Source organism: Vicia villosa, linkage group LG3 (genome assembly GCF_029867415.1).
Source record: "Vicia villosa cultivar HV-30 ecotype Madison, WI linkage group LG3, Vvil1.0, whole genome shotgun sequence".
Taxonomy (NCBI): domain Eukaryota; kingdom Viridiplantae; phylum Streptophyta; class Magnoliopsida; order Fabales; family Fabaceae; genus Vicia; species Vicia villosa.
The window spans coordinates 160,529,531-160,557,047 of record NC_081182.1 but is presented as its reverse complement, the minus strand read 5'-3'; the positions used below and the strand labels follow the sequence as shown (position 1 = coordinate 160,557,047).

At 34.8% G+C, this 27,517-nt stretch overlaps 1 protein-coding gene across 1 annotated transcript in view; it reads right to left on the bottom strand.

Moving 5' to 3' along the window:
* Positions 1-2,181: 2,181 nt before the first annotated feature.
* Positions 2,182-27,517, bottom strand: part of LOC131659268 (uncharacterized) — a 65,844-nt gene continuing 40,508 nt past the window's right edge. The window contains exon 2 of the mRNA XM_058928478.1: positions 2,182-2,456. Within this exon, the coding sequence (XP_058784461.1) occupies positions 2,182-2,456 (275 nt within the window). The remainder of the gene's footprint in view (positions 2,457-27,517) is intronic.

Below are 27,517 nucleotides of genomic sequence, written 5' to 3'. Positions count from 1 at the left end.
ACGAAACAAACACAAATAGAAAACTAAGTTATTAAAAGCGTGGGTTGCCTCCCACGAAGCTCTTCGTTTAACGTCGCATGGCTCGGTGGTCCATTACACTTTATTATGGAGGGTATTTCCTTCTCCAAACCTGGTTGTTTGTCACTTTTGCACCCACGAACTCATGAAGACGAAAAGCATTTACCACTTTTCTATTCAAGTTACTACCCACTTTCATCTTCTCACTTTGATTGTCCTCTTTTTTCTTCTTTTTGACTTCTTGAATGAACGCAAAACTTATGATAGATGCATGAGCTGACCCCACACGAGAGACTATGCTTGAGACTTTTTCTGGGAGAGGTTTTGGACTTTTGCTTTCTCCCTCACTTCTAATCATACCAACCAAAAATTTATTATTCCCACCTACACCTTTCTTGTTGACCTCCAACACCTTCAGTGTTACCTCTCCATCAAATGATTTAACTATGAGTTCCCCTTTTTCAATATCCAAATTGCAACGACGAGTAAACAAAAATGGTCTCCCAAGAAGGATTGAAGTCTCTTCATCCTCAGGAATGTCCATGATGTGGAAATCAACTGAGAAGACAAACTTGTCAATCTCTACCAATACATCTTCAGCTATCCCATATGACTTCTTAATGGTGTGATTAGCAAATTTCAACTTTGTCTCACTCTCGCTTATTTTTCCATTCTCCAGCTTTTTGAAGATGCACAATGGCATCAAACTCACACTAGAACCAGAATCAATTAACACCTTCTTGAACACTCTGTCATTGATGGTGCACGGTATTGCCACCACTCTAGGGTCTTTCTTCTTGATGGGGATCTTCCTTGCTGGAGAGACTCTACCACACTTTTCAGTTACAATTTTTGGTTCATCTCCCACTGTCCTCTTTTTTGAAATTACCTCCTTCATGAATTTCTTGTATGCAAGCATATTTTCAAGTGCTTCAAAGAAAGGTAAGTTGATCTCCAACTTTTTGAACATTGCAGCAAACTTCTCAAAGTCTTTCTCTTTTGAATCCTTCTTTGTCACTCTGGAGGGAAAAGGTAGCTTGATCAACGATTTAGTTTCTTATTTTTCTCTTCAAGTGGCTTAATCGGTGGTACCATTACTTCGAACTCTTTTGAATTTTCTCTCACTTCCAGATCTACCTCTATGACTAAGTTGTCATCTATTTCCTCTTCTTCTTTAGGCTCTGACGCTTTCTGACTTCTTGTTGTGACAACATTAATTATCTCTTGGTTTTTTGGATTTGCCACAGTTGAGCTTGGAAGAGTGCCTTGTGCCTGTAGAGTGAGATGTTGTGCTATCTGCCCCACTTGAACTTCCAGGTTTTTTATTGCAGTTGTTGTATTCCAATGGCTGCTTCTTGTCTCTTCTGAGGAACTTGTTGTTAGTTTGGATGATTCTTCCACCCCAGATTATAGGTGTTAGCATATAGATTGTTCTGTTTCAAGAACTTGATCTCTTTAATCTGTTGAGGCGTTACGAGACAATACACAATTTGATGAGGGCCATTACAATTCTCACAACTGACAGCCTGAGCCAGTTGAACTTGAGTCACTTTTTGTGTCCCTATATTCATAGCCTTCAATTTCTTTTCAACTTCTGCAGCTATTGCATCTTCAACTCGAATTTCAGATGTCTCCATTTTTAGATAAATGACTCCTTCAGGCTTGCTAGTACACTTGTCATACAACTCCAAATGCCCATTTGCAGCTATTGCTTCAATGATCTTTATAATATCGGAGGTTGTTGTGAAATTAGTTGAGCCACCAGCCGCTGTATCGGTTAACTGCTTTATTTTTATTTTGAGCCCATTGACAAACACCTGCATTTCTTCAGGCTTGTCCATATTATGAGTGGGGCATGCCACTAGAGTCCTTTTGAATCTTTTGTAGACATCTCCCAAAGGCTCACCCTCCTTCTGCTTGAAGTTCAAGGTTTCGTACCTCTTTCTCAGAAATACTGATGCTGGGAAATACTCATTTAAGAACGCCTTTTCCATCTCTTCCCATGATGTAATGCTGCCTGCTAGGAGAGAATAGAACCACTCTTCCGCTTCTTCCGCTAGTGTGAACGGAAACATTCACAACTTTTTTGCTTCATCTGTGTGCCCATCAATCTTGAGAGTAGTGCTCATAGTTAAAAATCTTTGTAGATGTTTGTTGGCATCTTCATTGACCTTTCCGGTGAAAGGTCTTTTCTCTAGTTGAGTGATGGTGCTCGGATGCAGCTGAAAATTTTGCACATTCAATTGTCAACCTACCACCCAGTGAGTTTGCCCTACCGTAGTCCCCAAGAAGTTTCTCAGGTGCTGGTGGATTCTGGCCCATGATTTCTTCTTCACTTTCAGTGTCTGAACTTGAATGAACTAAAACAACTTCTTCTTCGGATTCCAGTTTACCCAGACGAGCTTGTATACGCCTTGCATGCAAAGTTCTTTCAATTTCTGTATGAAAAATAAATTCAGCTGAGGCCTTACCTTGCATAAACAGATTAGTGGATTATTAGAATGAGGAATAATTTATAAAGATGTGCGGAAAATAAAAATTTAGTTGCAGAGCAAAAAATTTCAATTGAACTAAACTCAAAACTCTATATCTCGGCAGTCCCCGGAAACGGTGCCAAAAACTTGATCTGTAAAATAGCAAGTGTATTATTTTGCCTCTTTAGTAATAAAGGGAAATTCCCCGAATGTCGATCTCAAGGACTGCGTATCAGTATAAAGCTTAATTCGTTGTTCAATTAAACAAAAAGCCTTAGGGGGGTTTTTGGTTTGGAAATTATAAATTCAATTGCAAATAAAAGTAAAAGATGTATTTGGCCAAATATGAGTAACATGCTAGGGTAGGTGTGTGCATTAACATGTAACAACTCCAAATACGTATCTCAATTACAATTTATCAATCATTCAATTACCGGTTCTCAAGAATGTTTACCCCTAATTCCTTAGCGAGCAACCTTTAATCATTCATCCTAAATCCTAATTCCTTAGCGAATTATGATGAAATTAAGCAATTGTTTTATCAAGAACAGTCCGGTTACTATATGTAACACCCTTCTAAATCCCGCGACAATTAATAAAATAATCAGAGTAAAAACATAAACACAAGGGTGCCACAATTATTTAAAACAAATAAACCAACTATAGTCTGGAATCATGCCTTAATAGGAACGTTCACAAAAATAACATTATTATGTTTATCACAGCGGAATAATAAAACATCTTTCAAAACGGTTCCAACGGAACATAATCCAAACAACCAAATAGAGTATAACAAAATTAAACTCTAAGTCTAGCGTCCCTAGTGTTACAAGATCAGAGCATGACCGACACGACCCAAAATAACGGATAAACTCTACGAGTCATCCTCACGGAGCACTAATGCCGCTACTCCTCAATCTGAAAAATGTCCACAAGTAAGGGTGAGTCTTATTCACAATTAATCAACGTTATACATTCATAAACAACAAAACATCATAATATATTATTCACCCAATTTGTCATATATTCAAATTCCAATCATCACTCATCAACCACAATAAACACACAACAAACATAAGATTGAAATCATTTCAACCATTTTATGACATCAATGCATATGACCAACTGACACTATGCATGTGATACCAATAAACCGTGGAACTAATCCACTTGACCGATCTATACCTCATCGAGATACGGCCCAACCGACACAAATTCCACACAATGGGAATTATATCCACCATTGATCCAAACATCACCGGGATCCATCACCGAATGCATATGAATGAATGCACACATATAACATACTTAAAAACATCACCGATCTGATGCACCGCATCATCTCACCATAACTCACCATTTTCATCACCGGCAAAGTATGTACATGTTTGCACAATCATTCAATCATTTACACATTCATCACGATAACCATAACAATAACCACCATCCATCATCATACCGAAACATTGTCATATTCACACAATCATACATATGCAGAATATTTCATTTCACAAGCAATTAAATCAATTTTAAAAATAAGTTGGGCCACTGCCCATTGAACCAATTCATCATATAAAATATTTAATTTTCTTTACAACACCCAAAACAGCACTAAGAAAGGATACACAAATAAAAGATACACTATTTCAAAGTTCCAATAATTTTCTGCACTACAGTGTCCGCTCAGCGGCCCACCAGCAACTTGTGACAGAAGCGAACTACGTTGGGACCTCCGCTTAGCGGACAGGCTCCGCTTAGCGAGCCCTTTTGTTTTTCTGAAAACAATCAGCATCCGCTTAGCGAGCCTAGCTCCGCTTAGCGGACGTGCGATGCTGCAGATTCCCACGTCTGCGACAGACCTGCGATTTCACACATCCCTAACCCAAAATTGATTCCAAACACCAATTACAAACATATAATCATCAATTACCATGTCATACATCACAATACATCAATACAACACATTATTAACCAACAATTCATGCAATTTCATCAATTATAACAATCCTAAACCTAACAATTTCAATCCCAATATACCCAATTGATTCGAATCATATACCAATCTATTCTATTGCGCATAATCACATAATAGAAATTAACAAGAGTCCCCCCCTTACCTTAGCCAAGAATCTAGACTTTTTCCTTTCTTCTCCATCAAACCCGTAAGCCCTCTTTCTTCAAATTCAGCAAGAATCTCCAATCTTCAAACTCGCTTATCTCCCTCATCAAGAACTTCCCTGACACTAATTAATATATCAAATCGAAGGAAATTTTGTGTAGAATCTAAATCTTCAAGAATTACCTGATTTGGAGCTACGAGCAGAAAGTTATGACCCATTTTGTGAGAGCTGCACCATGAATACGAAAATGGGTTTTGTCCATGAGTTCTTCTTCTCCCCCTCTTAGGTTTCCTCCTTGTCATACCCCAAAATTTGCCCTCATATATTTGCAAATGTTATTTTATTTCAAATAATTAACATAACACAGTTGGTAAGGATTTGAGGTTAAAAGGTACAAGAGCGAGAGGTCCCGGGCTCGAATCTCACTTCTAACATTTTCCCTTTTACTTGCTTTTTAATTTTAGTTCTAACTTTATTTCCATTTATTCAAAAATCACAAAAATTGCATTTTTTTATCATTTTAATTTTAATTTTCGTACTAATTAAATAGGCATTTTTTAAAGTAGTCAATTTTTAGTTTTATGTTTTTTCAGTCAAAAAATTATAAAAAAATCATAAAATATTAAAAAAAAATCAAATATAGTATTTTTTCAACATTTAATTATTATTTTCGTATTTGTTTATTAGGCATTTTTAAAATATTATTTTATCATTAAAATCTTTATTTTTTGTAATTTTAGTCCAAAAATCATTAAAAAAAAAGATTTGCAAAGATTTTGTTCATATTTTTTAATATTGCATAATTGTATAGTATAGGAAAGAATCAATATAATTAGTTAAATATTTCAGAAATCAAAATCAAATTATATTTGATTTAGAGTTGTGATTTATTAATTAATTAATTGATTCTTTTAATATTTTTACTAACCTAATTTTTATGTATAAATAGCACTAGGTTCTACACTTTGAAAGGACTAACAATTCTAACCCTTACTCCGACTCTCTCTCTTCTCACAAACACAAAAAATATTTTCTCCTACTTCTCCTTCTTCAGGGTTGTAATTCCGGTTGCAGCACAGTAATAAATTTTCCAGACTATCAGTCGAATTCTGAAACTACTGTTTCAATTTGCTCCGAATTTTTTCTAGAAGTTCAAAATCGCAAGTTCCTCTTTTTTCTATTTTATTTGATTTAATTTCTATTTTCATATTTTCAAAAAAATCTAAAAAAAATTGTAGTTTCGTGTTCTTATTTTATTTGATTTATAATCAGGTTTTATATATTTTTTATTTTATTTTAATCACTTTTCTATTTTTCCATTTGTTTTCTTAACCGTAACATTGCGTTGGTTTATGAACAGGTTTTCTATGGATTGACCAAGTGGTTGGTACCCCAATCACTATTTTGGCCAATAACCTTTTGGTATTTGGCCAAATCAAGGTTATTCATATTTGGCCAAAACCTTTTGGTATTTGGCCAAATCAAGGTTATTCATATTTGGCCAAAAACCTTTTGGTATTTGGCCAAATCAAGGTTATTCGTAATTTTGTCCATAATTTAATTTGCTAAACCCCAATTCTTTTCTTGTGTTATTATTATTACTATTACTAATATTCTTATTCTTATTATTATTTTATTTTTGCAGGTACCTCCTTTGGCCAAAGGGAGCAGGTGTCAATTCTTCCTTATACTTATTTGTTTGCTTCATTGCCCTTGAAAACCTTGGTAAAATCTCTTTTTTTTAACCATTAACCCTAAAATATATAATAGGGAGATGTTGTCCATTTTCATAAATTAGGGTTAGGATTTTATCACATTCTTTATTTTTAGGCTAATAATTATTTTTAGGCTAATTAATTTATTTTTAGGCTAATAATTAATTTAGGTTAATAAATTTATTTTTAGGCTAATAATTATTTTTAGGCTAATAATTATTTTTAGGCTAATTAATTTAATTTTAGGTTAATTAATTATTTTAGGTTTTCAAACCCTAATTTTATTTTTGACTAACTATTTTTCATCATGACTATTAATCACTGTTTTTACTAACCCTTTTTATTATAAATATTTTAAAATCGGGGTTCGTCCTATTGTTTTCAAAAACCTTTTAATTTCCCTTTATTTTTTGCCTTTTTATTTTCATTCGCCTTTTTGACTTGCCTTATTTATTCTATTAACTATGGTTAACTTGTTCCCCATTTGGGGTTTGCCTTTTATTATGTTTATTTTATTCATTTGCCTAATTTCTGTATCTGCCCTAAAGCTTTGTAATAGCTTAGGGTTTCTATTATTTTGCCTCTGCAGGTGTTTATTGTAATAGATTTAGGATTTTATTTTCCTGCCTTTATTTTTCTGCCCACAGGTGTTTATTGTAATAGCGTAGGAACTTTTAATTCTGCCTTTATTTTTTTTGCGTGGTTAGTAATCCTAGGGAGTGCAAGCCTTGTTAAATGAATTAGATCACTAACTACAAGATAATATATCTGAATTTAATCACATGATTGTGCCACACACACGCCTTTAGGGTAACCCTTCTGATGCTGCATGTTGCCTTTTTAATTACGATTCTAAAATAGTCAAGTCCCTCGATTCCGAGGATACCTAAGCAAAACAAATGTTACTCTCAGTTCATCATCATAAGATCATAGTCCCTTTGAAGTTGCCTTAACAGTAAATCATCTGGTCCCTCGAAGTTGCCTCGGTAAATGATGATTGTCCCAATTGCTAAGATATCCTCGCCTGTTGCCTAAATGACTATTCTATCCTTCCCTAAAGACTACCTACCCTCTATATGGTAGGGGCAGTTTTATGGCGAATGATACTTCCTCGATGACCCTTTTACATCCAATGAAAGGACTTCCTACCCTCTTATGGTATGGATAGCCTTTTCAAACTGAAAAAGCTAAAAGAACAATTTTTCTAACTTAGGGTAGGTGCTCCTGATTGCTTGCTCTATTCAAATTCAAATTCAAAATTCAAAATCTTTTCCCACTTCTTTTCAAAGAAATCTTTTCAAAAAGACTGCACTTATTTACAAGCTAAAGTTCTTCTTCAAAATCTTTTCTTATTCACACATTACAAACATTTTTGAAAACAAAAGTGAGCTAAGCAATTAAGAGCCCATGGATAACCATGGATACAAAGGGTGCCTTACACCTTCCCTTTGTATAACTTACCCCCCGAACTCAATCTTTTAAAAAGGTCTTTTTCTGTTCTTTTAGCCTTTCTTTAAATTGGATAAAATAAAAGTCAGTGGCGACTCTTGCTATCTGCAACATTTCTTTAAAGTCAGTTCACCGTATTATAGAACTGGCGACTCTGCTGGGGATGCTTTCGAATAAAAGAGGGGTTACCTTAAAGTTTAGGATCACTTAAATGTTTTCAATTGTGTGCTTTATTTTTCAGGGCTGTTTCTGGAATTAAATGAAGGACGAATCCTATTCCCGGATTCAAGTACACTTAAGATAGGAGTGGCATAGTCATGGCGACCTCTTTCACATATGTGGGAGATGAGTCAATATGAAGTTCACGCTTGAGTTAGGATTCCATAGTTATATGCACACCTTTCTCAAATGGGGGAGGTCTATGTATGTGCCTGTGGGTGCGCTGGAGCTCAAGGACCTTTAGTTACCTTTAACCCATCTTGGCCTTTAGGAAGTAGTGGGGGGACTACTCTTGACAAATGTTGAGAACCTAGTCGCTACCCGATACTACAATTCAGATAGGTTCTTTCTCAAAGTATCATTGCATGATGCAAATGTATCGTGTCCGAGGGTGCTTTAGAAGGGCTGACAATTCTGGGTAACCCGATAGAACCTGTTGCTGATTTCATCCTTATCCTTAGAAGTACCTATTGGGGAAGCGTAGTTACCTGGTCAGACTTCATGCAAGCCTTTAAACCTAAGGACACTTGTGTGACTTGTTTGTGTTTGCTACTAACCTTTGTTTTCCTTGCAGGTTTGTTGTAGGACTTGTTTGTCCTTACTATCTTACACTTTGCCTGATACACTGCATTCGCATAACATCATGACATCATAACATCATAACATCACATGTTAGCTAACCCTTTCAAGGATCTTAGGAATTTAGGGCGCACAATTTCAGGTGCTCTTATGAAGGGCTGAATTCCTATCAAGGGGCAAGAGGATTTATTTTTCTCTGGCCACATACCTTCCAATTTAGAGACTCAGTACCTATCAAGGGGAAAGAGGATTTATTTTCCTCTATCCATGTACCTTCCAATTCAAAAGTATCCCGAATCAGAGGCGATGACCCACTCGATATGGTGAGCTTGATTCTCAAAGAAGGACGTTCAAGGACGAAAGTCAGAATTCTTTAGACAAAGATGCGACCAATCATTTTCTAACATCGCAAACTAAAATTCCTATAGATCCTTGAAAACATTGCATTTGCATTCATAACATCGCATAACAGGTTTCTCACAACAGGTATTTCATCCTCTCTTGCTGTTTACTTCAGCCCAAATGGATTTCGAGCGATCAGTCAAACACCTTCAGGCTCAGAACATCCGATACCAAACTTTGATTCTGAACTCAGCCAAGGGGCAAAAAGAATTGAAGGCGCTCCTATTCCTGGGTACAATTACAATGCGAGATGTGCTTATTATTCGAACAATCCTGATCATGAGGTAAAGGATTGTAGACCGTTGAAGCATGTGATTCAAAACTTAATTTATGACAAGATCATTGATTTCAACTCACCTGAGGAGCCTCATATGGCTGATACTGCAAAGGCCGTAATGAACGTAACCAATCTGATGGGACATTTCTGATCTCTACACCAGCACCATAACAACAACGTAAGCAAGATGTACCTAAGAGTCAATTCACCAAGATCAATATGTCGTCGGCTCGAGCATTACGACATCTGTTGAAGATCAGATTGATTACTCTGAGGGATGCTCCTAAGAATTCTAACACCTCCACTCCTGGCTATAAACTCAATGCGAGGTGCGCGTACCATTCCAACAGTCCTGGACATTACACAAACAATTGCTGGACATTGAAGAATAAGATTCAAGATCTGATCGATGACGGGGAAATCAAATTCAACCCTCCTGAAAACTCCTGTGGTAATCACCACTCCTATGCCTAGTCATGACAAGACTGATTGACGTCTAGACGGACAAACTTTTGGATCATTAGATCTACTTTCATTTGCAAGTTTCTTTTCTGTTTATTTAAACATTTGATTCATGATAAACATTATCTGTTTTAAGAATCATCATTAGTGCATTGCATATGTTTGTCCTGAATTAATCATTTTGCTATCACTCATATTTAAACTTTGTTTTTACTTTGCATATGTTTTGTGATATTCAACTTCTGCTAAGCTGTAAGCCTTTTAAGGGAGGATGACGAAAACGATACCGCAATCACGTATAGTATGCTTTTGAACGGACTATGCTGACGATGTACAGGCATTGTTTCAATTCCTAAACAGTGGAGATATAAGGATGTTAATCCCTCGTCAACCCCTTTAGCCTAAGAAGTAGAAGTTTCTTTCTCATACAATTTAAAACCCTTAATCATAACCTGGGGCAGGGTAGCTGTAACTCGGTTTTTTTGAGGCGAACTGACTCCTTGCTCTTTTTTTGTTGATTTTTTGATTTTCCGCAGAGCAAGAATGTTTGTTTGCGGAATTTTTTTTGTTTGCAAGAGTCGCCACCGACTTTTATTTTATCCAATTATATTAGGAAAGGCATAAAAGAACAGGAAAGGCCTTTTGACAGATTTTGGGTTCGGGGGGTTGGTTATACAAAGGGAAGGTTTTAAGCACCCTTTGTATCCATGGTTATCCATGGGCTCTTAATTGCTTAGCTCACTTTTGTTTAAATGCTTTATTGATTTGAAAATAGAAAAAGTGAAGATGGACAATAGGTCACATAGGTCTCTGAAGAGTTTCACCGGGAATAATGCCCTTCAAATACCATATGAAAGTTTTTGGAAATAGATGAGAAGTTTTGAAAACACGTTGTTTGTAAATGAAAGGTGTTTGAGCAAGCAATTAGGAGTTACCTACTCTAAATTTATAAGATCTTTCCTATGCATTTAATACTTTTCTTAAATGATGGTATGATTAAAAAAAGTAATAAGAGGGAAAACCATAGAGGTGCAAGTGTGCAAAGTGCTTTTTTTTAAAAGTTTTATCTTGATTATTAATGTTTTAGCTCAAAGGTAAAAATATGGTCCAAGTGGACAAAAGGAAGATGACGGAAACATAAACAATGCGTCCAAATGGACAAAGAAAAAATAGCGGAAGCATAAATAATATGTCCAAATGGACAAAGAGAAAATAGCGGAAACATAAATAATATGTCCAAATGGACAAAGAAAAATAGCGGAAACATAAATAATATGTCCAAATGGACAAAGAAAAAATAGCGGAAACATAAATAATATGTCCAAATGGACAAAGAGAAAATGACATAAACATAAATAATACGTCCAAATGGACAAAGAGAAAATAACAGAAACATAAATAATACGTCCAAATGGACAAAAAGAAAATAACACAAACATAAATAATACGTCCAAATGGACAAAGAGAAAATAACATAAATATAAATAATACGTCCAAATGGACAAAGAGAAAATAACATAAACATAAATAATACGAATGATAAAATAAAGCATAAAACAAGAAATATAAAGAACAATATAATAAAATGCGGAAATTAAAGTCAATTGTTAGTATGTTAGCACGCGAATCATCTTGAAGCTAGTCAAGTATATCCACGATGTTAGTGAAGATCGATGGTGAGTGAATGATGATCTCGGATTTAAAGTTAATGAAAATTTATCAGAAGCTTGATAGAATCATAGCGACTACACGATAAATTTCTAAAAGTCTTAAATCAACTGCATATAATCTCTGCCATATTTGATCTTTTATTCCAATTCGGGACAAAGAAAAAGATAAGAAATAATATCAAATAATATACAAAAATAAACCTGAAATTGTAAAAAATTTACACAATAATAAGAGAGATATTTTGAAAGTATAATTAGGTTAAGAGAAAATAAAATGACAAAATCTTAAATCTAAAACAAATTAAACCTAATTCATTTTTTTTTTAGTTTTTTTTATGTTTTTAAGTGAATTAAAAGCTAATTAAACAAATAATTATACAAATAATTAAACTTAACAAGAAAAATAAATCTAGTTATGTATAAAATTAGTATATAATATATAAACCTAATTAAACAAAATAAAATATTTTTTTTCGAATTTTTTGATAGGTTAGAAATAATTACAAAAAAAGCAAACATATACATAATTACTAATTAATTAAGCAAAATAAATTAACTATGAATAAAAATAAAATATTTTTATGTCAAATATTATATTATAAAAATATAAACCTAAATCTAAAAGGAAAATATTTTTGGAGTTTTTTGATTGGTTGAAAATAATTAAAAAGCAATATTTACATAATTACTAATTAATTAAGCAAAATAAATTAATTATGAAAAGAAATAAAATATTTTTATGTTAAAAATTAAATAAACATTTTATCAACTTAAAATTAAAATTAAAACATTTTTTTTTGAGAAATTGAAAATATGCATAAATATGGAGTTTTTAATTCATGAACTCCTAACACTACTACATATTAAAAACTACATTGTACTTACTCTATGATGTCCCAAGAGTGGAATAGAGTGATTGAAATTGATTGAAGGTGGCTATTTGAATGAGCCTTGATTTTTTACAAGTTTCTTGAAACTTTTGAAAAATATAAAATGCTTAAACTATGGCTTTGGTGTTTGTTGTTGTTCTTTCCCTTTGGCTCCTCCTTTTTTTTTTGCTCCCCCTTGAATGAAGAAAATGAAGCTCTATTTATAGGCAAATGATTTAATATGGAAGCCTTGCAAGTGGAAATTGTCATGATTGATTTTGTGGAAAAAGAATGGAATATTCTTGTATGCTAGGTTAAAAACTTAACCATGGTTTAATCACTCAAGTATTATTCTCTCCAATCTTGCAATATTATTTTTAAGCATCTTGAATGGTCATTGCTTGCATCACATGAAGCTTCCTTGCATTATCCTTGAATTATCTTTGAATTATCTCACTTTAATTGAATTTTAAATAAATAAAATTCAATAAAAATGTCATGAATCATGGATATATTTTGAATTCCCTTAGCCACATTATAATCAAGATTGAATCACAAAATAATTGGCCTTTTTGAAAAAAAATCAAGTTTTGGTCATTACTTGTTTCATGCATTTTTCCAAAAAAGGTGAACTTCATCAAGGCATGTCTCCCTCAATTTTGATCCTATGAAAGTGTTCTTGTACTTTTTGGAAAGCCCAAGATGTCCTTTTCAAGCCACTTTGGAAGCTTTTTTGCATTTGGAGAAGTTATCTTAATGATATGGGCTTTGACAAAAAACAGCTTTTTGTTGACTTTCAAAATGACCTGTAATGTTTTGGCTTATATCTCTTATGCGGAAGCATTTCTTGACCTCGGGCCCAACATCAAAGTTGTAGAGAATTTAATTTCCTTGAGAATGAGATTTGGTTGGAATTTTTCTGATAAATTATGAGAGAGTTATGGTCGGTCAAAGTTCAGTTGACTTTTAGGTAAAAAACTCTAATTTTGAAACTTGGAGTTTTGTCGATTTCTGAACTTTTCTTGATGAATTATGATCAACCATTGATCACATGATGAATATTTTGACAAAATATGGATGTTGACAAAAAATTGCATTTTTGACTGTCTGTTGACTTTTTGGTCAAACTGGTCGTCTGTTGACTGTTTGAGCTGTTGACTGTGCGTCTGAGCGAATCGAAGTTTGAAAATTTGTCTGGTGGTACTTTGAGACATATGGAGATCCATGAAATCCATTTGAGGTCTCAAAAACTCGTTCTCCTGAAAAAAAACAAAAACCCTAGTTAGGGACTGTTTGTGTAGGAGACAATTAGGCGTACCTGATTTTGGTGCAGTGTTGAGTCTCTGTTGATCACGTGATTATCAGGAGATTCTAGAACAAAAATCTTGGAAATTTGAAGTGCGAAAGATTGATTTGACTGATGGTACAAACACAGAGAATTGCGCTGATAGCGGGTTTGACTGGTAACTGGCAGTATAATCTGAAACCCGGACTCCGCGCCTGCAAATTTTAATTTTGTACCAACTGCGTCAGCATTATTTATCTGAAAATAAATCTCAAATAAACAGTGTATGAAGTGATAAACAGTATTTGGCGTTTATGTAAGAATAAATTTAACAGCGAACCAAAATACTGTATAAAAAAATTCTAAAAATTGAGTATTCATAAAATCAGGATATTTATGAAATAAAAATCCAAGATTGTATAAAACTCCAAATTTTTGGACAGAAGTCTGTTGACTTCTTTTTGAAAAAAAAAAAGACGCGGGCAAATTTTGGGGTATAACAATAATGATCATAACACTTAGAAAATGATGGGATCTCAGAGGTCAAAAATTGAGGTGCAATAGATGCCCCTATTTAAGTTTCTTCTATCCGGAGACACGATGATTGTAAATCTTCGTTTCGACGTGATTGAAGAGACTTAAATATATATAAAAACACAATTTTTGACCCTAAGATGCCATGTAATGCTTATGATTATGAATGCACATGATTTCCATGAGATGGAAACAGGACACCACTGGGGAGAAGTAAACAGACTCCGCTGGGGAAAAGGTATACGTCATCCAGGAATAGAATCGGACTTCACAAAAGAAAGAAACGCTCGACAGAAGCTTTCAGGAGTAAAACGTGAAAGGAACTCTGGACAGGAAATCAACAGAGACGTTCAGAAAGAAAAATCTCTGGAACCCACATCAGAAATAATTCAAGAGTAAAACATGAATGAATTTGGAAAGGAGTATAAATTGACAGAGGCATTCAAGAGTAAAACATGATTGAACATCATCACAGGCAATCAAGACTAAAACATGATTGAATAGTATCAAAAGCAATCAAGAGTAAACCATGATTGGATAACATCATAGGCAATCAAGACTAACCATGATTGGATAACATCATAGGCAATCAAGACTAAAACATGATTGAATAGTATCAAAAGCAATCAAGAGTAAAACATGATTGGATAACATCATAGGCAATCAAGACTAAAACATGATTGAATAGTATCAAAAGCAATCAAGAGTAAACCATGATTGGATAACATCATAGGCAATCAAGACTAAAACATGATTAAACATCAAAAGAAATCAAGAGTAAACCATGATTGGATAACATCAAAGGCCATCAAGAGTAAAACATGATTGAGACACCAACCGAGAGTAAAGCACGATCAAACAGCAACGAGAGTAAAACATGATCAGATATAAATAAAGATCAATCAAGAGTAAAGCGTGATTGAATAATATTAAAGGTTAATGCCAAGTGAGTTGGACTTTGCCCTCAAGGTAAAATGTTGATAACAACAAGACTTGGAAAAATATAAATGAGCATGAATTTGTTTTTATGCATGATGTTAACTTTTTCTATGCATGATGAATGCTCAATGCAATGTAGTTATTTATGACGACTGGGATTGACTCTTTTGTGAGGCAAGATTGGAGCTTCGATTCCTCAACACGGGAACTCTAAAAACTTTGCTTGGGAAGAAGATGCTTGAACAAACTTCTTGCCACACTGATAACTGTATTAAACAAATGATCCTTTGAGAAGGACTGATAAACTATGCTTGGGGATTGCTGAAGAAGATTGCCCCTGATTGAATAATTGTTGCAAGTTAACTGATCATGGCTTCAGTTGAACTATGTTGGGGATGAACTGATCACGGATTCAACTCTTGAAATGAATGTTGGGAAGACTTGCCATAGTATACATCTTGAAGAGGATATTCTGGTCAACAAATCTTGATTAAACATATGAACAACAGGATCTTGAAGTAACGTGCCCCTGATAGGATCACTGACCAAGTTTCTCGACTGTTTGAACTTCCTAGAAGATGAGTGCTTACTTGCAAATAAAGTGTTCATTCAAGAATGGTAATTTTAATGCAATGCTCAAAACATATTTTTGAAATCAAAGTCACTTTGTAAAGAAAATGGAATCACTAGTCAAAACATAAAGGTTAAGAAAATCAACGTGAAAGATAAAGCAAAGATATGGTATCAACATAAATGATTGGTAAATCTCTTGGGAGTCAGCTTACGCAACCTTGTTGTAGTATGCTTTCAAAATAAACCTTGCTTCAATTAGGGCTTTTGAAGGTTGTAACATGGTTAGGTTCACGGTTTAAAAACAAAAGGTATAAGGCTCAAAATTTTTCTAACCCACCCCATCTTCGTGATGATCTTCAGTCCTAAACTCAGTTAATTCAAAATATGCATTCAGGTTCCAAGAGACTTCTGGAATTTTACCTGTTGTAATGATGATAGTTCACAAGCCAAGAAAACTTAAAGATGGCAGTCACTTCTTCCTTTTGATAACCACAACATTTTGTGGTTCAAGAATTTATTGACTTATCTCTCCTTTTTTCCTTCTTTTGATATCCCTAACTTTTGCCTGAACTGTTTATTTTGAACTTACAGTTAGCGGGATGCCTTAATTTTTGCATAAGTCATTTTTTTGATTTTGACTTAGCAGGCTTTTCTTTGATTTTCTTTTTTTGATACTTTTTTTTTGAAAGATAGTGACTACCTTGCTTAATGATTATAATGAACCATCATCGACTTTTGCTTGGCGTCTCCAACATTTCTTTGATGTATGCGGAGGAAAGCTTGTGATTAAAACACTTGTTGAAAGGTGTATTGAATGATTCTCTTAAAATAGAATGCACAACCAAATTAACTGGGAACTACCCTGCCCCGGGTTAATATGTGGGTTATTTCATACAGAAAGAAACACCAACTTCTAGGCTCAAAGGGGTTGACGAGGGATTAACTTCCTTATTTCTCCAGTGTTTGGGAATTGAAACAATGCCTGTACATCGTCAGCAAAGTTTTATTTGAAAGCATACAGTTCAACAACCTGGGTATTTCGTTGTCATCATCCTCCCTCCAATCTTTGCATAAAACACAAGTTTGATAGAGAAATCAAAATAGAAAAAAAGTTTTGTAAAAGAAGCATAAACATAGACATAGTTGATGAAAATGAATTCAAACATACGATGCTCATTTCATTAAAACTAACATTCAGGAATAAACAAAGTTTAAAAGCAAACAATACAACTGAGGAAATGCAAACAGTAGGGAAACATGGCCTAGTGACTAATCAATGACGAGGATGAGCTGTCCTGTCTTGATACACTAGCTTTAGGGAGATAATTGTCTTTGACCTGTTTTCAGCCATTCTGATTCGGCAAAGGATTAGTGACAACATTGGGACCAACATTCTTAAAAGATAACAACTTTGATCTAACCAACTCTTGAACTATGGCCTTCAAAGGGAAACATCTTTCTAAATCATGGCCCGCTTCCCCTTGATGGAAAGGACAATGAAGATCAGACCTAAAACCTTCTGGAAGAGGATTCCGAGGAGGAGGCATAGATCTTGTTGTGATCAACCCTTTATGAACCAATGCAGGATACAATTCAGTATAAGTCATAGGGATGGGGTCAAAGTCAACCCTATCACGAATTTGATTTGGGTTAGCAGCCTGAGGTCGAGGAGCTTGAACTCGCACAGGAGCAACAGCAGCCACATAAGGTTGATTACCATTATGAGGTCTATGACGAGATCTTCTGTCTTCTGACATAGCATTCGTTTCATTTTTCTTCTGGAAGTTTCCATAAGGCCTCCTCACCCCACTAGAGGATTCAACAACATGAGTAACTTTCCCATTCTTGATTCCTTGTTCAAGTCTCTAACCAATGGTTACCAAGTCTGTGAAGTTGGAAGATACACTACCGATCATCTTCTCCCAGAAGAAAGGTGAGAGAGTATCCATAAACATGCCTGTTAGTTCCTTTTCAACTAAAGGTGGCTCTACTTGAGAAGCAAGCTCTCTCCAGCGTTGAGCATATTCCTTGAAAGACTCTTTCTCTTTCTGGGACATGCTTTGTAGTTGTCGGCGATCAGGTGCCATGTCCAAATTATACTTATATTGCTTCATGAAAGCATCAATTAGGTCTTGAAAACAATGAATACGACTCCTCTCGAGTCCCATATACCATTTCAGCGAAACTCCACTCAAACTATCTTGAAAGCAATGGATGAGCAGTTTGTCATTTTGAGTATAAGCAGCCATTTTGCGATAGTACATGATCAAATGGCTTTTTGGACAGGTGTTTCCTTTGTATTTCTCAAATTTAGGAGTCTTGAATTTTGCAGGCATGACGACATCAGAAACCAAACACATATTCTTAGCAGCAACCCCAAAGTAATTATTGCCTTCCATGGCTCTCAAACGCTTTTCCAAAGTCTGATATTGTTCTTTGACATCTTCAATATCTCCAGCATCCCCTTGACTTCCATTCTCGTAATTGGCAGCTTGGTATTCAAATAGAGGATTCTCATAAGCATGTTGAGCAACAGTATGCACAATGGGCTGAGATTCAGTCATGATAGGAGCACGAAAAACTGGGTTTGAAGTTTGACCAATCACAGGTCGTGATGATTGACCAATACCAAGAGTCTTCTCATAGGGAGGAGTAAAATCAGGTGGCAAACCAAACTCAGGCCATGTAGAAGGTGGTTGTTGAGTGGGTTGAGGGTCAACATCAGCACTTGAGACTTCAACAATGACAGTCTTTTGAGGCGGTTCCCCTCTAGCAATCAAAACTTGCAGCATTTCAGTGAGCTTGATCATACTTGACTTCAAATCCTCTATTTCCATTCTGACCTCTACGTTATGTTGCTCTTGATACTCCATTCTTAATCTGATGTTGGCTCTAGTTCCGTACTTGTGTGCAGGAATCAGCTTGACGGTAGACAGACAACTCTGAGGATGGAGACAGACAAGGATAAGTTTCATGGGTAACCTGGATGTATGTATGCAAATGGATGTATGTATGCATGATGCATGAATGCCACATATACAGACATGGTAACACAAACATGGTGCACATAAGATAGGTTCAAAAGTTCAACGTCACGAGCATGAGGTCAAAGAACCAAACATGGGATAGTACTAGGGGTTAATCACCTGCACAACATGTTCTACTGATACGTCAGAGTCCACATTCTTCTTTCGGATATTACCGGCTTGCACAACTGAACTTGTGAGCCAATAATATTCTCAAGAAAATCTCGTCTAAGTGTGGCTCTCCGCATGACAACTAATCCAAGTCTTCACCTGAATAGTTTCTGCGCCACAACCTAATAAGGCCAGGATGGGTTAATGGGTTCTACGGCCAACTCAACTTCTACAGTTCAATGAAAGCAATAATGTTTTCGCAACTGAACTTGCTAAACATATACTACCAGCAAGGAACCTCCACTGAGCGGAAGGATTCTCATGACAGCTTGTTAAGGACTGAACTCCTTGTATGCCATACATGACTTTACCTCCACCTAATTCTTATGTGTACTTAATCCGGGTTAGGATTTGTCCATAATGTATCTCAAATGACGGAACGACACATATATCATGAAATAACAAATATGTACAAAATAAACAAGTATAAGCAACTATTAAAGTGATCTAAAACTCTAAGGTAACCCCTCTTTTAAAAAGATTTTTCAAGTCCCCAGCAGAGTCGCCAGTTCTGTAACTCGATTTTTTTGAGGCGAACTGACTCCTTGCTCTTTTTTTGTTGATTTTTTGATTTTCTGCAGAGCAAAAATGTTTGTTTGCGGAATTTTTTTTGTTTGCAAGAGTCGCCACCGACTTTTATTTTATCCAATTATATTAGGAAAGGCATAAAAGAACAGGAAAGGCCTTTTGACAGATTTTGGGTTCGGGGGGTTGGTTATATAAATGGAAGGTTTTAAGCACCCTTTGTATCCATGGTTATCCATGGGCTCTTAATTGCTTAGCTCACTTTTGTTTAAATGCTTTATTGATTTGAAAATAGAAAAAGTGAAGATGGACAATAGGTCACATAGGTCTCTGAAGAGTTTCACCGGGAATAATGCCCTTCAAATACCAGATGAAAGTTTTTGGAAATAGATGAGAAGTTTTGAAAACACGTTGTTTGTAAATGAAAGGTATTTGAGCAAGCAATTAGGAGTTACCTACTCTCAATTTATAAGATCTTTCCTATGCATTTAATACTTTTCTTAAATGATGGTATGATTAAAAAAAAGTAATAAGAGGGAAAACCATAGAGGTGCAAGTGTGCAAAGTGCTTTTTTTTAAAGTTTTATCTTGATTATTAATGTTTTAGCTCAAAGGTAAAAATATGGTCCAAGTGGACAAAAGGAAGATGACGGAAACATAAACAATGCGTCCAAATGGACAAAGAAAAAATAACGGAAGCATAAATAATGTGTCCAAATGGACAAAGAGAAAATAGCGGAAACATAAATAATATGTCCAAATGGACAAAGAAAAATAGCGGTAACATAAATAATATGTCCAAATGGACAAAGAAAAAATAGCGGAAACATAAATAATATGTCCAAATGGACAAAGAGAAAATGACATAAACATAAATAATACGTCCAAATGGACAAAGAGAAAATAACAGAAATATAAATAATACGTCCAAATGGACAAAAAGAAAATAACAGAAACATAAATAATACGTCCAAATGGACAAAGAGAAAATAACAGAAACATAAATAATACGTCCAAATGCACAAAGAGAAAATAACATAAACATAAATAATACGAATGATAAAATAAAGCATAAAACAAGAAATATAAAGAACAATATAATAAAATGCGGAAATTAAAGTCAATTGTTAGTATGTTAGCACGCGAATCATCTTGAAGCTAGTCAAGTATATCCACGATGTTAGTGAAGATCGATGGTGAGTGAATGATGATCTCGGATTTAAAGTTAATGAAAATTTATCAGAAGCTTGATAGAATCATAGTGACTACACGATAAATTTCTAAAAGTCTTAAATCAACTGCATATAATCTCTGCCATATTTGATCTTTTATTCCAATTCGGGACAAAGAAAAAGATAAGAAATAATATCAAATAATATACAAAAATAAACCTGAAATTGTGAAAAATTTACACAATAATAAGAGAGATATTTTGAAAGTATAATTAGGTTAAGAGAAAATAAAATGACAAAATCTTAAATCTAAAACAAATTAAACCTAATTCATTTTTTTTGTTTTTTTTTTATGTTTTTAAGTTCATTAAATGCTAATTAAACAAATAATTAAACTTAACAAGAAAAATAAATCTAGTTATGTATAAAATTAGTATATAATATATAAACCTAATTTAACAAAATAAAATATTTTTTTTCGAATTTTTTGATAGGTTAGAAATAATTAAAAAAAAGCAAACATATACATAATTACTAATTAATTAAGCAAAATAAATTAACTATGAATAAAAATAAAATATTTTTATGTCAAATATTAGATTATAAAAATATAAACCTAAATCTAAAAGGAAAATATTTTTGGAGTTTTTTGATTGGTTGAAAATAATTAAAAAGCAATATTTACATAATTACTAATTAATTAAGCAAAATAAATTAATTATGAAAAGAAATAAAATATTTTTATGTTAAAAATTAAATAAACATTTTATCAACTTAAAATTAAAATTAAAACTTTTTTTTTTGAGAAATTGAAAATATGCATAAATATGGAGTTTTTAATTCATGAACTCCTAACACTACTACATATTAAAAACTACATTGTACTTACTCTATGATGTCCCAAGAGTGGAATAGAGTGATTGAAATTGATTGAAGGTGGCTATTTGAATGAGCCTTGATTTTTTACAAGTTTCTTGAAACTTTTGAAAAATATAAAATGCTTAAACTATGGCTTTGGTGTTTGTTGTTGTTCTTTCCCTTTGGCTCCTCCTTTTTTTTTTGCTCCCCCTTGAATGAAGAAAATGAAGCTCTATTTATAGGAAAATGATTTAATATGGAAGCCTTGCAAGTGGAAATTGTCATGATTGATTTTGTGGAAAAAGAATGGAATATTCTTTTATGCTAGGTTAAAAACTTAACCATGGTTTAATCACTCAAATATTATTCTCTCCAATCTTGGAATATTATCTTTAAGCATCTTGAATGGTCATTGCTTGCATCACATGAAGCTTCCTTGCATTATCCTTGAATTATCTTTGAATTATCTCACTTTAATTGAATTTTAAATAAATAAAATTCAATAAAAAATGAAATAAAAATGTCATGAATCATGGATATATTTTGAATTCCCTTAGCCATATTATAATCAAGATTGAATCACAAAAGAATTGGCCTTTTTGAAAAAAAATCAAGTTTTGGTCATTACTTGTTTCATGCATTTTTCCAAAAAAGGTGAACTTCATCAAGGCATGTCTCCCTCAATTTTGATCCTATGAAAGTGTTCTTGTACTTTTTGGAAAGCCCAAGATGTCCTCTTCAAGCCACTTTGGAAGCTTTTTTGCATTTGGAGAAGTTATCTTAATGATATGGGCTTTGACAAAAAACAGCTTTTTGTTGACTTTCAAAATGACCTGTAATGTTTTGGCGTATATCTCTTATGCGGAAGCATTTCTTGACCTCGGGCCCAACATCAAAGTTGTAGAGAATTTAATTTACTTGAGAATGAGATTTGGTTGGAATTTTTCTGATAAATTATGAGAGAGTTATGGTCGGTCAAAGTTCAGTTGACTTTTAGGTAAAAAACTCTAATTTTGAAACTTGGAGTTTTGTCGATTTCTGAACTTTTCTTGATGAATTATGATCAACCATTGATAACATGATGAATATTTTGACAAAATATGGATGTTGACAAAAAATTGCATTTTTTACTGTCTGTTGACTTTTTGGTCAAACTGGTCGTCTGTTGACTGTTTGAGCTGTTGACTGTGCGTCCGAGCGAATCGAAGTTTGAAAATTTGTCTGGTGGTACTTTGAGACATATGGAGATCCATGAAATCCATTTGAGGTCTCAAAAACTCTTTCTCCTGAAAAAGAAACAAAAACCCTAGTTAGGGACTGTTTGTGTAGGAGACAATTAGGCGTACCTGATTTTGGTGCAGTGTTGAGTCTCTGTTGATCACGTGATTATCAGAAGACTTCTAGAACAAAAATCTTGGAAATTTGAAGTGCGAAAGATTGATTTGACTGATGGTACAAACACGGAGAATTGCGCTGATAGCGGGTTTGACTGGTAACTGGCAGTATAATCTAAAACCCGGACTCCGCGCCTGCAAATTTTAATTCTGTACCAACTGCGTCAGCATTATTTATCTGAAAATAAATCTCAAATAAACAGTGTATGAAGTGATAAGCAGTATTTGGCGTTTATGTAAGAATAAATTTAACAGCGAACCAAAATACTGTATAAAAAATTCTAAAACTTGAGTATTCATAAAATCAGGATATTTATGAAATAAAAATCCAAGATTGTATAAAACTCCAAATTTTTAGACAGAAGTCTGTTGACTTCTCTTTGGAAAAAAAAGACGCGGGCAAAATTTGGGGTATAACAATAATGATCATAACACTTAGAAAATGATGGGATCTCAGAGGTCAAAAATTGGGGTGCAACAGAAGCTACTCAGTTAAACCAATTATGCTAGCCGTTGTTCATGCAAATAATGATGGGTTCCCGTGACCATTAAGTCAGGCAGACAATATCTATCAAAAGGAAAAAAAACTGTTAAGTCAAAACCTATGAAGGAGACTTATCGAAAATTGAAACATCTCGCTGACTGTAATCTCAAAATAAACAGTTCAGGAAAAAGTTAAGGATAATAAAGTCAACAAACCAAAAGAGGTTGTTATAAATCCTCGACACAAAAAAAGAATATTACAAAAAAGGATTATTGTCTGTCCAAAATAAACTTCCGGTACTTTAACCATAATCAAATATCAATGTTACAACTTCAAGCTTTGCTAAGGCTTAAACGTAAAGTTAACTGAGTATAGGATCGAAGAACATCACGAAGATTGGGATGGGTATAAATAAATTTGAGCCATTATCCTTTGTTTCTTAAACGGTGAACCAAGCCACGTTACAACCCTTGAAAGTCCTAACTGAAGCATGGTTAGTTCGAAAGCATACTGTCATCAAAAAGGTATCCTGACTCCTTAAGGTTTACCACAAATGCTGAGTTGATATTTCGTTTTTACAAACATCACGTTTTTATAAACATCACGCTTTTACATCTCCCGTTTTAATGTTTTTAAAAAAAAAACAAGATAGACATATGCATTGCATCTCATGAATTCATTATTCAACATATTTTGCTACATAATTTCAAATGTTAGCATCAGGAAGAATTTGCACAAGGTACGACTAATGGCTAAAAAGTCATCCCGACAGACGAAACTATTTCAGCAGCAACATCTCTTATAACTGACTCAGTTGATTAGAAGTTAATGAATACAAGGGGCACGACATGTTTTGTCCAATCGATCTGGGGCAATCAGGTCAAGATTCAGAGAATCTCTCAAGAATACCAAACAATCAGGGGCTTGCATCCAAGTGGGTCTGAAGCTACTTCCCGAGATTGGGGACGAGATTGGAAGCCAAAAACAAAGGTTCAAGGGTTCAAAAAATCTCTCACGACTAGGGCACGATCAAGTTATTTTCTCAGCAAATCTCAGCCAATGCCAAGCCCCCATTCATCTTCCTGAGGTTCCTGGACGCGCAACCATACCCTTCTTGAAGCTCAAAGCGTCGCAGAACCTCCATACTGAGGAGCACCGGTTTGCTTTTATTTTGAAAATCCAAACCTTTAATTTATGTTATTTTAATGAGTTTCATGCATACATGTGTGTTCATAATCATGCTTAGAACCGTTTGGAACCGTTACTTCGAAGGTTTAACGTAAGAATGAAGATTTGCCATTGATAGGGCAAATAAAAGCTCACGATCGTAATCCACGATACAAGCATTTTTAGTCGAAAATAATGCGTCCATTGAATTCGTGACACCCAAATTAGTGGATCTGGGTAGTTTTGCTTTTGTGTTTGACGCAATTTGTAGGTGTTTCGAAGAAGGGCTAATCGGAGGGGATAACCGGAACTGTACAGTTCCGGTGGCTATGTCTTGCTGGAACGGTGACCCATGCGTGGAAGCTTACGATTGGCCCATTCAAAATCAGAGAACATGGTGCTGCGCGTGCAAGAACACCATTGGCCAGTCAAACCAATCCATCTCTCTCTCCATCTCTTAGTGGCTGACGCAGGAGGCATGGGGCCCGGTTTGACTTGTTTCTTTTGAAATTGACAATTAATGTTAGGTTTTATATTTATATTATGCCAATCACCTTACTAACAACTTCGTAGCGCATCACAATTGGTAATACTTGGAGGCTGACGAACAAAGAGACGTGGGTTCAACTCCCAGCGTCCACAAATTTGTTTTTAACAAAGGCTATTTGAAGATCAGGTACGCACGCGCAGCAGGAGCCCACGATACACCACCAGCACCAGCCATCAGACTCAATTCAATGGCTATCCAACGCATATGGAACAAAGGTCCACCATGGACCTCCAAAAGACTGTCACACCAGATCATTGCCCAGCTAAGTATTTACTTTTCTTTTTATTTTATTTTTGTTTTAAACCTTTATTTATTTCCTTTTGTTTTTATTTAATTTAAATATTTTTATTATAATAATTTCACACAACTATTAATTTAATCGACACTCGATTTTTCTCACAAACATTAAAAATAATTATTTTATTTATAAGAAAAATTATTATTTATATATACTTTTAATTAATTTGTTAACCTCGAGATATTTATCAATCCTGATAGCTTTAGGTTTGTTGGTAGGTGTTATCCACTAACACACTTTTAAGCCTTGTAGATCTTGTGAGTCACAATAAGTTTTCTTACTAACCCTTTAGGGTTTATAAACTTTTTAGGGTTTGTAATCCATTAGGGTTTAAATCAGTTAATGCACTAACACTCTTCTTCTTTGTGTTTAACTTTTCAGGGTTTAATAAAAAATCTTCCGACTACGCGCCATCAACCAAAGAGCTAAGTTTCTAACCCTCTCTTTGTTAATTATCAGTTTAATTTTTATTTTGCCTCATGGAATTAAATAGGGTTTGTTTCAATATCAATGAATTCCACATACACTCACTTCCCTATTATATTCTGTTAATTCTCAGATATCAGAGCCAATCAAGGATTCGAGGAAGATCAAGGTTCAAGATCGAGATGATGAAACTAATTATTGATTTCTCTTATTCTTCTGCCTTTTAATTTTCCCCATCCCCGCAGGTGTTTATTGTAATAGCGTAGGACATTTATCTTTCCGCCTTTAATTTCCGTATGATTTTAACTGCGTGGTTAGTAAATTAGGGAGTGCAAGCCTGTTAAACAAATAAGAATCACCTAAATTATAAGATAATATATTTGAACACAATCACATGATTGATGCACCCACGCACCTTTAGGGTAATCCCTCTTGTTGCCTTGTTGTTGCCTTATACTGTTGCCTGTTGCCTCTAAATGTACTAAATAGTCAAGTCCCTCAATTCTGAGGATACCTAATATGTTGCCTTCAAAGTTATTGAAACTCCCTCGAAGCTGCCTCGGTAAAAATGTGATGATTGTCCCAATTGCTAAGGTATCCTCGCATAATGCCTTAAATGACTATTATATCCTTCCCTTAGACTACCTGCCCTCTTTATGGCAAGGGACAGTCTTGTGGCGAACGATTATTCTCGATGACCCTTAAACATCCAATTGAAAGACTTCCTGCCCTCTTATGGCATGGATAGATCCTTTCACCTGAAAAGCTAAAAGAACGTTTTTAAACTTAGGGTAGTTGCTATTAATTGCTTGCTCGATTCAAATTCAAATCAAAAATACTTTTCCCACTCTTTTCAAATACTTTCAAAACAAGGCTACGCTTATTTACAAGCTAAAGTCCTTAAACAATGTTTTTACTATTCACACCCTACTTTTCAAACAAATCAAACAAACAAGTGAGCTAAGCAATTAAGAGCCCATGGATAACCATGGTACAAAGGGTGCCTTACACCTTCCCTTTGCATAACTTACCCCCGAACTCAAAATCTTTTTAAAAGGTCTTTCCTGTTCTTTTAGCCTTTCCTAATTGGATAAAATAAAAGTCGGTGGCGACTCATGCTTAATCGTGACATTTCAAATAAAGTCAATTCACCGTATTACAGAACTGGCGACTCTGCTGGGGATGCTTTCGATTTAAAGGAGGGGTTACCTTAGAGTTTAGGATTCACTTTAATTGTTTGATTTGTCTGATTTATATTTCAAAGGTTGTTTTGGGTATTTACTTGTGTGAAAGATCCTAACCCGGATCTGAGAACCTTAGGTAAATGGCATGAGACCAAGGAGACTGCACAGCGTATACTGATGTGGTTGATATGGTAGCCATCGTTAGTGTGACACATTTATTTGTCCTGGTGTTCCTTGGGATCCGACTTGAGGAAACACTTGGCTGCTGCGTGGTGTCGTTAAGCACTAATTTGCCCCTAGAACCCTAGTTGAACTTGACTTTGGCCTACTAGAAAGTAGCGAGATGGCTGGCTTTGGTTCCGACTGAAGTTGGTTGATACTCGAAGCTACACTCATATGGACTGGACTTTCAGGACCTTCTCGGTCGGTGATTCGATTGCCGAATTGAGATAAGCGCCTTCGAGAAAGGTCAATGATATGAGCTCCCTAGAACCCGATCTTTATATAGGACAGGTTGAACCAACTTAACTTCAGTGGGGAGGGTACTTACCTACGAACTTCATGCAAGCCTCTAAACCTAAGGGCACCTGTGTGACTTGTTTGTGTTTGCTACTAACCTTTGTTTCCTTGCAGGTTTTGTTAAAGGACTTGTTTGCCCTTACTATCACATGTTGTGC